The sequence below is a fragment of the Mesoplodon mirus genome (genome assembly GCF_964341445.2).
Source record: "Mesoplodon mirus genome assembly, chromosome: 1".
NCBI lineage: Eukaryota > Metazoa > Chordata > Mammalia > Artiodactyla > Ziphiidae > Mesoplodon > Mesoplodon mirus.
The window spans coordinates 22,190,946-22,205,567 of NC_138976.1; the positions used below are offsets into that span (position 1 = coordinate 22,190,946).

Sequence of the window (14,622 nt, forward strand, 5' to 3'; positions counted from 1 at the left end):
TTACTTATAATATCCATCCCTGGACTTTCTGTATTCCAAATGTTTGTGATGCTGAGAAAATGAAGTTCATTTTATGTGATCTTCATGCATTGTAATCTACTTTTGGTAGATATTTAAGAATATTAAACCCTCATTAAATGTGACACAAGATACAGTTTTAAACACATAAATATAAAGCAGCTTCCATCGGAAACACGGGGTAAGCAGGGGCTCCACTTCACAGAATTACTGAGATTTCTCAGTTGTAAGCCATGATGTCATCTGCACGCCTCCTGGAATTTTCTGGTGGGACTGCCAAAGAACAAATGGAGAAAAAAGCTTTACTTCCTTGCATTTTTCTACCTTCCACCGCCCCTTGCCCACCTACCACCCTCCCTTTTTTCTTAAAATCCTCTGGCATTTCAGAGTTCAGTGTGCCCCCCAGCACCACCTTGGTTTCTAGGGAGCTGGGCTAGGCCTGTGACTCACCCATCCCCCACTCAGCCTGGTGGCCCAGGGCCTGTTCTGGGAGAAAGCCCCTCACACCGCCTGGGCTCTTGGCCAAGCAGCCTTGGAGGATGAAGTCAGTGAGCGTGGGGGTGAGGGTGAGCTCACTCAGGGCCCCCAGAGGAAGCCCTCCAGCCTCTGCCCTCCCCCCAGCACACAGGGTGGGAGCCCGGGGTGTGTTCCTGGCAGCTGTGGCTGCAGCTGTGTTGCTGCTCCCTCCAGGAATGTGTGACAGGCCCAAATGTTCCAGGGAGATGTCTCCCGTGCTGGGACTTAGAGTCGCTAATTTAGTTCTGTGTTTTGCCTCAAACTACACAAAATCCTCTTGAATAACAACTTCAAGTGGTCCATGTGGGAGGGACCAACCCAGCCAAGCTGTGTGTGCCTGAAACCGTGGCATCTCCAGGTGGTGAGATAGGCAGGGCTGGGAGTCTGTGCAGGCCAGTCTTTGAAGGTCTCTGTTGCACTGTGAACACAGGCTCATGCTGTACCCTTCATTTCACCCAGGGATATTGATAAAATCTTTTTTGTTTGTGTAATATCTTACTCCCATGTGATTCATGCCCGATTCTTTATCAGTGACTAAGGTAATCCATAACTCTTCTGAGTTCCCATCTTAGGTAACTCAAGATTCTGAATACCTCCAACCTCTCCCCTGTAAACTGTGCTCCTTAGGTGGCTATGTTTTGAATCACGTGACCTACCATCACACAGCTGACTGGTCTAGAGTGGACATGTGATCCAAGGGCAGCCAATCCCTAGGCTGGCCATAGACTGGGAATTTGAGCCAAGAAATATGGAGAGAATTTACCTGTGGAACTGAAAAAATACGGATGCCACGAGTTTGAATTAAGGCCACGGCAAGCCAAAGCTATATGCAAGCCCTGTTATGAGTTGGAAATACACAGAAGTGAGAAAGCCAGTTGTCAGAGGTATAAAACAGGTGGAAATACAGAAAGACTCTTCTTGACCTTTCTAGTTCCAGGCCAAATCTGTATCTTTTTTTTTTTTTTTTTTTTTTTTTTTTTTGCGGTATGCGGGCCTCTCACTGCTGTGGCCTCTCCCGCTGCAGAGCACAGGCTCCGGACGCGCAGGCTCAGCGGCCATGCCTCACGGGCCCAGCCGCTCCGCGGCATGCGGGATCCTCCCGGACCAGGGCACGAACCCGTGTCCCCTGCATCGGCAGGCGGACTCTCAACCACTGCGCCACCAGGGAAGCCCCAAATCTGTATCTTTAAAACATACCCTTCATTTTCTTCAGGGCTTCCCAACAAGTTGATATATCAACTGATGTTCCCCAGAAGATTAGAATATTGGAGTCCCCTCCCTTAGGGAGTTTCCATGAACAGAAAATGCTGAGCTGGGCCGGAAGCTGAGGATGGATGGAGTAAAGAGACCCAGCTGAGGGCCTTGAGATGAGGTCCTATTCTGGCCACACCTGGGCAGCTACCACGAGCAACACAAACTCAATGACCAGTCATTGAATTTCCTGGGGCTCCTAGGGACACACTCTACCCAATACACACATACATAACTAGGTGGTGGACACTGGCCGGCTGCCAGCCTCTTTAGGCTGGAGTCTGTTTCCTCAGTTGACTGGAGTAAGGAACAAGCTGACCAGGGGAGATTTCCAGGCTGAAGAAGAGCCAGACAACAAAGCTGGCTGAGCCGGTGGGCACAAATCTAACTTCTTTAATGGATTTCTTAAAGATGGCAACTCCCACAAGTTCAACAGGAGAAGACAAGCCAGATTGCCGGCTCTCCTTTGCAGCCAGAGGGCAGAGGAAGGAGCTGGGAACCCTGGCTCCCAGCCCTAGCTCTGTGAACTGAGTTGGATGAGCCCCTTCCCCCCTCTGGGCCCCAATTTGTCCAGCTGTACAAGGTCTGGCACATGGAGTTAAGTCTATTGGATGCTCTCAGGTCTCCATGACGGCCCATAAGCCCAACTTTCTTAACTGGAAGGAAGCATCTGATGAAAGACCTTCCCTCCATGGTGTTCTGGGACCTGAAACAAAAACAGAGGGGCATGGCCACCTCCTCCACCAAAGTGGGTGTGCGGGCAAAGGAGTGGTGAAGCACCAGGGCCTGACCCTGGGTGGGCAGGCCTGGAAGCCAATGGGAGTGACAAGCGTCTGACAGCAGCACCAAGAGAGCTCATCCTCCTCTGCCTGAGTCACTGCTGCCTCTGCCTCCCCTCTCCAGAGATCAGAGCTGGAGAAGCAATTAGAGCTCAATTATCCTCACAGGGAGAGAACGGACCAGGTGGAACTCACCTCAGCCACACAGCTAGTCTGTGGAGGGGCTGAAAGCCAAGCTTTGTTCCTTTGGGGAAAACGGAAAGTCTTAGTCCTGTGCAGACACGTATCTCAAGAGACTGAGTGCCTCTCACCCTGAAGACATCAAGGTGAACAAATTCAGCATTAAAAGGTAGGTACTTTAAAATAATTTTCAAATTAAGAAAAAGCCAGGTCTGGAATGAAAGGATGAGGGAGAGACAGTGAATAATAATGAGAACTTGACTACACCAGGGAGGGAAAGACCTGGCAGGCTCACATTCCCCGGGCTGCAATGACAGTTTTCCTAGTAGGGACGCTAAGGACGGCCTGAGGGTCAGGAGTGGGCCTCAGGGCCCAGGTTGGAGGAGATCAAGGACGCGGCCCGAGGCCAGGTCCTCTCTGCACGACCACGCCAAGGCCGCCAGGGTCTGCGTGTTGAGCCCCTTCCTGGAAGCCCCCAAAGGCTGGTCCGGGTGGGGCCCGCAGGAGACGGCCCTCCTCCGTGGGAGGCTCCGACTGGTCCTTATCCCCTCCTGGGTACAGCCGCGCCTCGGGAACCCCGAGGGACCCACGCCCGCTCGGAGGCGGGGAGTGCAGTGGACTTGCGAGCCGGCCGAGCCCGCGAGCACCCCACCCCGCGGGGCGCCGAGGGTCCCCCTCGGGGTCTGGATGGCTCCTCTCTGGCCGCCCGGCCCTGCGCCCGCAGTCTGGGGCTCAATATCCCCTTCTGGAAAATGGGCACAGTTGTGTTTTGTGTTGATCTTAGGAGGCCCGGCTACAGGGAGGAGGGGGTGGGGGGCGGTGCGCCGCTCCCAGACGGGAGATGACCCTCTAGCGCCACCGCGTGGCCGAGGGAGCGCATGGAGCCCGGCCGGAGGGGATGGGGATTGCAGACTTCCCAACCACCGCAAACTGAGAACCACCACAAGGGTTTCCGAAGGGAGCAGCCAGCCAAGGACGCCGGAGCTTGGCGAACTGGTGTAATATTAAAGTAATGGCGGCTAGCAACTATCGAAGCTTTGTTACGAGGCAAACACTGTGCTTAACACTTTCTAGTCCTTTTCTCTTGTAAACTCGTATTAATCTTTTTTTTTTTTTGGCTGCGTTGGGTCTTCGTTGCTGTGCGCGGGCTTTCTCTAGTTGTGGTGAGCGAGGGGACTACTTTTCTTTGCGGTGCGCGGGCTTCTTATTGCGGTGGCTTCTCTTGTTGCGCAGCACGGGCTCTAGGGTGCGCAGGCTCAGTAGTTGTGGCTCACGGGCTTCGTTGCTCCGCGGCATGTGGGATCCTCCTGGACCAGGGCTCGAACCCGTGTCCCCTGAACTGGCAGACGGACCCTCAACCGCTGCGCCACCAGGGAAGCCCTCTTATTAATCTTTGAAGCGGGTACTATTATTATTTCCATCTCACAGAGAAGGAAACTGAGGTTTAGAGAGAAGTCCACACTTGATGGAGAGAGCAGACCCATCACAACCCCCAACATTTTACAAGCTAGAGACTTGGAAATGTGGAGAGAATGTCCCAGTTTTCAGTGGAACTGAAATAATCAGGGCTTTGAAGGCCCTCCCAGCCCCCAGTACGCAGCTTACTCCTGTGTCCCTGCTCCTGGGAGTGGCCTCTGCCTCTCCCTCTATTTTATAAAGAATGGTATCTGTAACCACAAAGGTCAGAAGCCAAAGGACAGAGCTTTTCTTCTCTGATATCCAGGAGCCTTGGCAGAGAAATGTGCTTTGGGGCTTGAGAATCAGAGACAGAGGAAAGCTGAGTAGTTATGAGCGTCCCGGAAGGGTGGGAAAAATCCTACATTACAGAAGGCCTGGGTTCCAGGCCCTGTTCTGCTTCCAACTGGCTATGTGATCTTGGGCAAGTCCCTTCTCTTCTCTGGGCCTCAGTTTCCCTCCTGTACAATGTAAATTCTTCTAGATGATCTAATAATCCCTTTCCTTCCCCCCACCCCCGGCCTTCCTGACCCTCTCCACACCACCCCTGCCCAAACTGGCTCTGACATTCCAGAAGCAGCCTTGAACTGAGGTTGAAGGTCCCAGGTGGGAGTTGTGACCCATCTCTGAGTTTCCTCCTGAGTTCTGGGCCCTGACATTAGGCCCTGGCAGGGCATCTGGCCTTGGCAGCTCAGGGCCATCAGAGGGGAGAAAAGCCCTGTGCCTCTGAGAAAGGCCTCTGGGGGGCCTGCATTGTGATGACCTCATCCACTCTGTGACATCATCCTCTCTCCCACCCCCACTCCTCCCTGATCAACTGCTCTGCAAACAACCGTCAGTCTGAATCCCAAAGGCCTGAGAAAATCTGTTCTCCAGTACCTGCTGCTGTTCTGCCTCAGCCAGCAAGATTCACTATGAAATTGGAGTTCACCGAGAAAAACTACAACAGCTTTGTGCTGCAGAGCCTGAACAAACAGAGAAAACGCAGAGAGTACTGGGACATGGCCCTGACTGTGGACCACCATGTCTTCTTTGCACATCGCAACGTGCTGGCCGCGGTCTCTCCACGGGTGAAGAGTCTCATCTCCAACAACGACGTGAAGACCACTGATGAGCTCTTTATCACCATTGACCCCAACTACCTGAGTCCGACCACGGTGGACCAGCTCCTGGACTACTTCTACAGCGGAAAGGTGGTAATCTCAGAGAAGAATGTGGAGGAGCTGCTTCGTGGGGCCCAGTATTTCAACATACCACGCCTTCAAATTCACTGCAGTGACTTCCTGATTAAGTCCATCCACCGTGCCAACTGCTTTCACTACCTCTTCTTGGCTGAGTTGTTTGAGCTCAGAGAGGTATCAGACTGGGCCTACTCTGGCATTCGCGACGACTTCCACTACTGGGCCAGTCCTGAGGCCTCCATGCACTTCATGCACTGTCCACCTGTCATCTTCGGCCGCCTGCTCCGAGATGAAAACTTGCATGTGCTCAATGAGGACCAGGCTCTCAATGCACTCATCGATTGGGTATACTTCCGGAAGGATGAGCGGGAGAAGTGTTTCAAGAAGTTCTTCAATTACATCAATCTTAATGCTGTCTCCAACAAGACGCTGATGCATGCCAGCAACAAGCTGATGGGCATGGAGAGCAGCTCAGCCCACACAACCCTGATTGAGAGTGTCCTTGTGGACCGCAGGCAGGAGAGGCCAACCAGCCTGCTGAGCTACCAGCGGAAAGGGGCCCTGCTTGATGCAGTGGTCATCCTAGGTGGCCAAAAGGCCCACGGCAAGTTCAGCAATGGACTGTTTGCTTATATCATTCAGGAGAACCTGTGGTTGAAGCTCTCAGAGATGCCCTATCGGGCAGCAGCACTTAGTGCCACCTCTGCTGGTCGCTACATCTACATCTCTGGTGGTATCACTGAGCAGAGTTCAGGGCTGAAGATGGCTTGGCGGTATGACATGGATGACAACTCCTGGACCAAGTTGCCCGACCTGCCAGTTGGGCTTGTCTTCCACACCATGGTGACCTGCGGGGGGACAGTGTACTCAGTGGGTGGGAGCATTGCCCCAAGGAGGTATGTCTCTAACATCTATCGCTATGACGAGTGCAGGAAGGCCTGGTGCCTGGCAGGGAAGATGAGCGTCCCTATGGACAGCACAGCCGTGATCACCAAGGGTGACCAGAACCTGTACATTGTCACTGGGCGGTGCTTGGTGAAGGGCTACATCGCCCGGGTTGGGGTGGTGGACTGCTTTGACACCAACACTGGGGACGTGGTCCAGTGTATCACCTTCCCCATTGAGTTCAACCACCGGCCCCTGCTCTCTTTTCATCAGGACAACATTCTCTGCGTGTACAGCCACTGGCAGAGTCTGGAAATCAACCTGCAGAAGATAAAGGCCGACAAGACAACTGCCGTAGTGCCTCTGTTGCCCAACAGCTGCCCCCTGGATGTGTCCCATGCTGTATGCTCCATTGGAGACAACAAGGTGTTTGTATGTGGAGGTATCACCACAGCCAGTGATGTCCAGGCAAAGGACTACACCATCAATCCAAACGCCTACATGCTGGACCAAAACGCAGGCAAGTGGAAGACCCTGGCCCCCCCACCAGTGGCCCTGGACTGTCCTGCCTGCTGTCTAGCCAAGCTACCTCGCAAGATTCTTCAAAGGATTTAAACGGCTTTTTAAGTGGGAGAATAAGTAAATGCATTATTATTCACAATTTAATGAGAGAGAGAAAGAGAAGAAGATGGCCTGTTGGTTCCTTCTCAGTCTTTGGCCCTAAAGGTGGAGATGCTGGGCTACAGCTACCCCCAGTGGGGAGAAGTTCACAGCCACTCTGTCACTGGAGGAATCCAGGCTGAGGCTGGAAGAGTCCCTGATGTGTGGGATCAAGGCATCTCCTGGGTAGTGGCTCCCAGTGGGTGGAAATTCAGGGCTACTCTGTCACTGGAGAGATCCAAGCAGAGACTGGAAGGGAATCCCTGGTGGGTGAGATTGAGGCATCTCCCAGGCACTGGCCAAGGTGATGTCTGGAAGGCCCCCTATTCTATACCCCTGTAGTCACCTTGCGGGCATCTGCTAGACTGACAGTTAAGACATTTACTTAGAGTTGTGAAGCCTCAGACTCCTCCATCACTCATTTCCCTTGAGTCTGCCTAGGAAGGCAGGGGAGGGCCAATCTCAGGTCTGGGAGAGGAGCCTCCTGGGCTGGGGAGGGGGAAGGCAGTGTGAGCCAGGCTCAGGGATGCGGGCAAAGGGAGTGGGGTTGGGATAGGAGGGGAGGCAGGGTTACTTGGCTGTTGTGTTGGGCCACGCAGCTATGGTGTGTTTGTGTCTCATTTGTGGGAAAGTTGGGGGTTTACTTACAATTGTTTCCAGTAAGCAAGGTTCATTGGGAACTTTCTCCAGGAATACAAGTTCTGAGGAGCTGGGGGTGGAAGAGAGCTGAGTAATGGGAGAGAAAAAGGAACCTGCATCTCTGTTGGAGAGAAGATTGGCGATAAGGCGAGATGATGGGGTGAGAGACAGGATGGTGTAGCAGTTAGGGGTCTGGACACTGGGGACAGATGGCCTGGTTCAAATACCAGTTCCATCACTTACTGGGTAATCCTGGGAAAGCTATTGATATCTCTGTGCCTTAGTTACCTTATCTGTAAAAGGGGGACAATAAGAGCGCCTACCTCACAGGGTGATGTGATGTGCAAAATGCCTAGGACAGTCCCTGGCATATATTAAAGTGCTTTGGGAGTACTTTTTGAAAAGAAAAAAAAAGAGGCGTGAGGCAAGGGTCTAGGGTCTTGGGTCTTTATATTAAGTTAGGTTCCATAAAATGTTCTTTGAGACTCCTACCTCAAAGTCTTAGTGAGCTCTCCTCAATTCTAACTCCCTCTTCCCTTTCATTCGTGTACTTGCATATGATCCTCAACAATTTAGAAGAAACTGACTCACGTCCTCGAACACTATATATAATCCTCATTCACCCTTTCACTCGTTCATTCATGAATTTACTTGTCCACTCATCAATTCACACACACACACACACCAGTCACTGAGGCCTCTCTGTGCAGGTCCCTGTGCCAGTGTGTATTACACTTACAACATGGCTCATTTTGGACTCACTACATACATAAAGCCCCACAAAGCTAGTGGCGACTGTATTATACAGTGCAGGATACTTTACATATCCTCATGGTTCAGATCTGCTCCATTCCCTGCCTTTTCCCACTCAGGCCTGCTCCACCTGCCTCGCAGCGTCTTCCTGACTTCCCTGACAGGTGGCCTCCCTCTTCAAAGCCTACCGCTCTGCCCAAGTCTTACTTTCCTCCTTGCAGGCCAGGACCTTGGACGTCACAGCTGACGCGCTCTCCCCTGGAACCTCTCCCACGTTTCTCACTTCTCCAATCCTGGGCAGCCCCCGCCTCTGCTCACTTCATTGTGTCCCCCAGCTGGAAGAACAGGGTCTTACAGACCCACGCAGCTAAGCCCAGCTGCCCCATCAGCACCCCAGCAGGCTTGGCTGACCCCAGAGTCACCTCTTATGACACCAGATGCCATTCCCTAGTGCTGATTCTCCAACCTTCTCTGGTGTCCTGGGGCCGGGTCCTTCCTTTCTCTTTCTTCTCAGCCACTTACCTCTCATTCTGCCACCAGAACTCCAAAGAAATAGAGATCAAATTACCTAGCACCATAAACAATCCCTTATCCCCCAGAGCTTCTGCTTCTTTTCTGCACCTCAGAGGAAGAGGTGTCCTTCCACGACTCAAAGCTGACCCCTCCCTGACTCTCTTTTTTTAAAAAAATAAATTTATTTATTTTATTTTTAATTTATTTATTTTTGGCTGCGTTGGGTCTTCGTTGCTGCGCGCGGGCTTTCTCTAGTTGCGGCGAGCAGGGGCTACTCTTTGTTGTGGTGCGCGGGCTTCTCACTGCGGTGGCTTCTCTTGTTGCAGAGCACGGGCTCTACGCACGCGGGCTTCAGTAGTTGTGGCTCATGGGCTCAGTGGTTGTGGCGCACAGACTTAGTTGCTCCGTGGCATGTGGGATCTTCCCGGACCAGGGCTCGAACCCACGTCCCCTGCATTGACAGGCGGATTCTTATACCACTGCGCCACCAGGGAAGCCCCCCTCCCTGTCACTCCATTCTGTGACCTCACAACTTTTCAGGCTCCCCAGTGCCAGTCTCTCTCCACATCCCCTTCCTGATGTCTTCTCTTCATCCCGTAAAGGTTCTCCTATCAAGGTTCTCCTATCCTGAAAACAAACCCTCCTCAGTTCTGAGGTCTGCCTCTTGCTATCTGGGCATATCTCTCCTCAGCTGAGCTTCCTAAATATTGCTTCTGCTCTCTGGCTCCAGACCAATCTCTAACCCACTCAGTCTGGCTTCTGTTCCCACCATGCCACCAAACTGTCTCCTGATGACACTGTCCTCTGTCTTTTTCTCAGCATTCTTTCTTTTCCTTGCAGTACTGGGCAGTATTGGGCACTCCCATCTGCAGCAGAATCACTAGAGTGCTTGCTAAAATGGGAGATTTTTAGCATAGTGGGATTATAATTTGATATATTAACCAACGTGGCCTTTCCTTCCTCCTTCCCACATTAAAATTAGACCATGAAGCTGAAGCATCAGGGTTTATCACCTTTAGGAGACTGACACAGCTGAATGTAGGAATCAGAGTCCAATTCTTTTGTTGCTAGGGGAACTTTAGCAATTCATAGCAGAGATTATGGTCTTGAAAGACATGACTTTTGTACTACAATCCAGGTCTTCAAACTGGGGTACATGAAGTCTTTCCAAGGGAAATTCAGACATTCATAGTTTTAAGGGAATCAGTTTCCAGATCCTCAACTTTTTCCTAAAATTGATCTGAGAATACACCTGTGGTGGAGATTTCATTCTAGCTCCCTCTTCCCATCTTCCCTTTCAAAATTATCTGTCAAACATTTTACACACACACACACACAGAGCAAACTTTAACCATCCCAAATCTTCCCAGGATGCACTGCCCCGGATGCCACGTAAGGGTATAAACTGGTGTCAGTGAAGTGTCGGCGAAGACTCCTTTCATCAAGACACCAATATCCAAAGAAGAGTTTATTGTATTTTTCTGGCTTTTCTAGACAGTGTTTCTGCTAAGGTGTGAAATCTGGTGTTAGAAACTGGGGTATTTTGGTCCAAGTTGAGTTTTTCAGAAATGTTAAATAGCACAATGGTACGATGACATATTTTTAAAAGCTTTATTGAGGTGTAATTCACATACTACAATTCACCCACTTAAAGTATAGAATTCAGTGGCTTTTATATATTCACAGAGTTGTACAGTCATTGCCACAATCAATTTTAGAACATTTTCATCGCTCCAAAAAGAAACCTTGTACCTGTTACCTGTGACACTCCAACTCCATCATTTTCCCAGCCCTAGGCAACCACTAATCTACTTTCTGTCTCTATAGATTAGCCTATTCTAGACGTTTCATATAAAATATGACCTTTTTTCTAGCTCTCACTTAGCATAATGTTTTCAAGGTTCATCCATGTTGTGGCATGTGCCAGTACTTCATTCCTTCTTACAGCTGAATACTATTCCATTGTGAGGTTATACCACATTTTATGTATCCGTTTATCAGTTAGTTGATGGACATTTGGGTTGTTTCCACTTCTTGGCTATAATGAATAGTGCTCTAGGAACGTTTGTGTACAAGGTTTTGTGTTCACATATGTTTTCATTTCTCTTGGGTATATACATAGGAATAGAATTTTTAGATCAAATTTTAACTCTATGTTTAACCATTTGAGGAACTGCCAGACTGTTTCCCAGAGGAGCTGCATCATTTTACATTCCCACCTACAATGTATTAGGGTTCTAATTTTTCTGCACCCTCACCAACACTTATTATCTGTCTTCCCAGATATAGTCATCCTAGTGGGAGAAAGTAACATGTCATTGTGGTTTTGATTTGTATTGCCCTGATGCCTAATGATGCTGGATATCTTTTCAGGGTTTTTTTTTTTTGTTTTTTTTTTTGTGGTACACGGGCCTCTTACTGTTGTGGCCTCTCCCGTTGTGGAGCACAGGCTCCAGACGCGCAGGCTCAGTGGCCATGGCTCACGGGCCCAGCTGCTCCGCGGCATGTGGGATCTTCCCGGACGGGGGCACGAACCCGTGTCCCCTGCATCGGCAGGCGGACTCTCAACCACTGCACCACCAGGGAAGCCCTCAGGGGCTTATTTTTGATTACAGTTGTTTAATAACCTTGCCTCTTCTGTGCTCAACTGTTAGCAGAGAAAGTATTACTCTTGGGGAAGAGTTCTGTGAAGACAAAACAAAGATAGCATGGCTCAGAAACGTGACCGTTGTAGTGCATTATTTCATTCAGGCCACAGAATCATGACAAGTCTCTATGTATTATTTCATTCAGGCAACAGAATCATGACAAGTCTCTATGCCTTCCTACCTAGCCATCTATCTTAGAATATTTAAGATTTTTAAAAGTATGTTAGAAAATATCCACTACCAAGCATGTCCTCTCTGCATTTTCACCATTCTCAGTAATAAGAAAGCACTCCCATTCTCCTGGGTCTATTTGCATATTTGGTACCATTTAAAGGATGACATAAAAAGTTCCACATTTACTTTCTTTTTTTTTTAATTAAAAAAAAATTATTATTTAATTTATTTATTTTTGGCTGCATTGGGTCTTCGTTGCTGCATGTGGGCTTCTCATTGCGGTGGCTTCTCTTGTGGCAGGGCGGGCTCCAGGCACGCGGGCTTCAGTAGTTGCGGCTCATGGGCTCAATAGTTGTGGCTCGCGGGCTCTACAGTACAAGCTCTGTAATTGTGGCACACGGGCTTAGTTGCTCTGTGGCATGTGGGATCTTCCCGGACCAGGGTTCGAACCCATGTCCCCTGCATTGGCAGGTGAATTCTTAACCACTGCCACCACCAGGGAAGTCCCCCACATTTACTTTCAAAAGAACAGTGTTATATCTTTGAGCAAAAGTAAATATATCAACTGTAAGTTAGAACACTTATTGGGAATTCCTTGGCACTCCAGTGGTTAGGACTCCGCCCTTTCACTGCTGAGGGCCCGGGTTCAATCCCTGGTCAGTAAACTGAGATCCCTCAAGCATGCAGCATGGCCAAAAAAATTACAATTAAAATTTAAAAAATCAAAACAAAATTTGGGACTTCCCTAGTGGTCCAGTGGTTACGACTCTGTGCTTCCACTGCCGGGGGCGTGGGTCTGATCCCTGGTTGGAAAACTAAGATATCACATGCCATGCAGTGTGGCCAAAAAAAAATTTTAGAAATTTTATTATTAGAATGCTTTATTCAGACTTGTAAGAAACATGAAAACCTTTTTTATTAGGGATATAACACACATAGAAAAGTGACAATACATAATTGTATAGCTTAACGAATTATTGTAAATATTGTAAATATCCATGTAACCACTATTGAGTTCAAGAGATAGAATATTGCCAATACCTCAAAAGTCTCCTATGTGGCCCCCTTCCTGATTATATCCCTTCTCTCCCCTCTGACCTTTATGATAATGCCTTCCTTGCTTTTCTATATAGTTTACCATCTAAGTAAGCATTTCTAATACACAGATTAGTTTAGTCTTGAACTTTACATAAGAGAATTGTACAGTGTGAATTATTTTGTGTCTGGCTTCTTTCAGTCAAATTGTTTTCACAGTTGATCCATGTTGTTGTATGTAGGTGTAGTTCTTCCCATCCCTCTTCTGGATAGTTTTCTGTCATGTGCACATATCCTTTCATTTATCCAGTCTCCTGTTGATGGACATCTGGGTTGTTTCCAGTTTGGACAATTACAGGCAATGCTATTCTTGTGAATGTATCTTGGTGCACGTGTACGCAAGTTTATCTGGGACATATACCTAGCAGTGGAATTGCTGTCTTCATTTCTAGATAATGCCAAACTATTCTGCAAAGTGATTGTGCCAGTTTCCATTGCCATCAGCAGTACATGAGAAGTCCTGTCGTTTCTACATGCTTGCCAGTACTTGGCATTGTCCGACTTTTATTATCGCCGATCAGATTATGAAGTATTATCTCCATGCAGTTTTAATTTGCATTCTCTTGATTGATAATTATAGGTTAAGCACCTTTTTTTTTTTTTTTTTTTTTTTTTTTTTTTTTTTGCGGTACGCGGGCCTCTCACTGTTGTGGCCTCTCCCATTGCGAAGCACAGGCTCCGGATGCGCAGGCTCAACGGCCATGGCTCACGGGCTCAGCCGCTCCGCAGCATGTGGGATCCTCCCGGACCGGGGCACGAACCTGTGTCCCCTGCATCAGCAGGCGGACTCTCAACCACTGCGCCACCAGGGAAGCCCTAGGTTAAGCACCTTTTAATGTTTATTGGACATTTGGATTTCCTCTTTTGTGAAATCTTTGCTTTTTTCTATTTGGTTGACTATTTTCTCTTTTTGACTTGTTGGCATTCTTAATATATACTGGATATGAGTCCTTTACCAGTTTCAAATGTGGTAAATATCTTCTTCCACTCTGTGGCTTACCCTTTCACTCATAATGGTATATTTTAATTTTAGTTAGTCTGATTTGCCTTTTTGTTTTTGGATACTGCTCATGATACTTGAGGAAACCATTCTCTACCCAGAGGACACGAATATCCCATATGGATATATAATTGTCCCAGTACCAATTTTCCCACTTCTCCGCAGTGCCACCTTCATTGTAAATCTCATGTCCATACATGGGTGGACATGCTTATGAGCTCTCTTATTCCATTAGTCTATCCATCTGACCTTATGCCAGTACCACAGCCTCCATTTCTATAGCTTTAACATATCCTATACAGTTTAGAATTCATTGTCAAGATCCCCCCCAAAAAAACTTTTGGGATTTTGGTTGTGATTGCAATGAATTTACAGATCAATTTAGGAAAATTTCATATATATTTGAATACCAGTTTTTAAAATTCACGGACTTGGTATGTTTCCATTTTGGGGAGCCTTCTTTAATTCCTCTTAAAGTTTTATACTTTGTAGAGGTCTTACACAACTTTTGTTAGATTTACTCCTAGGTACTTGATGATTTAAAATTAACAAATGTTATTAAAATATATATAGTTATGTATATTATATTCTTTTAAAAATTCATTTCCTCTTTTTATAGTTAGTCTATAGAAATACAGTTGATTTCTGTATATTCATTATGTATTTAGCAGATTGTAGGAGATGTTTAGATATAGATGTGAGCCCTTTATCAGTTGTACATGTGGTAAATATCTTCTCTCCACTCAATATGAATCACAGCTCTAAATGTAAAATGTAAAACTACAAAACTTCTGGAAGAAAACATGGACAAAATATTTGTAACTGGGGGTTAAGCAAAGATTTCTTAAATATGACACCAAAAGCATGATCCCTTT

At 48.0% G+C, this 14,622-nt stretch overlaps 1 protein-coding gene across 1 annotated transcript; it reads left to right on the forward strand.

Moving 5' to 3' along the window:
* Positions 1 to 5,113: 5,113 nt before the first annotated feature.
* On the forward strand, positions 5,114 to 6,880 carry CCIN (calicin; the record flags this gene model as incomplete). Its single annotated transcript, XM_082622540.1, has 1 exon — positions 5,114 to 6,880. The coding sequence occupies one exon, from the start codon at positions 5,114 to 5,116 to the stop codon at positions 6,878 to 6,880; it is 1,767 nt and encodes a 588-aa protein (XP_082478666.1).
* Between the last annotated feature and the right edge of the window lie 7,742 nt (positions 6,881 to 14,622).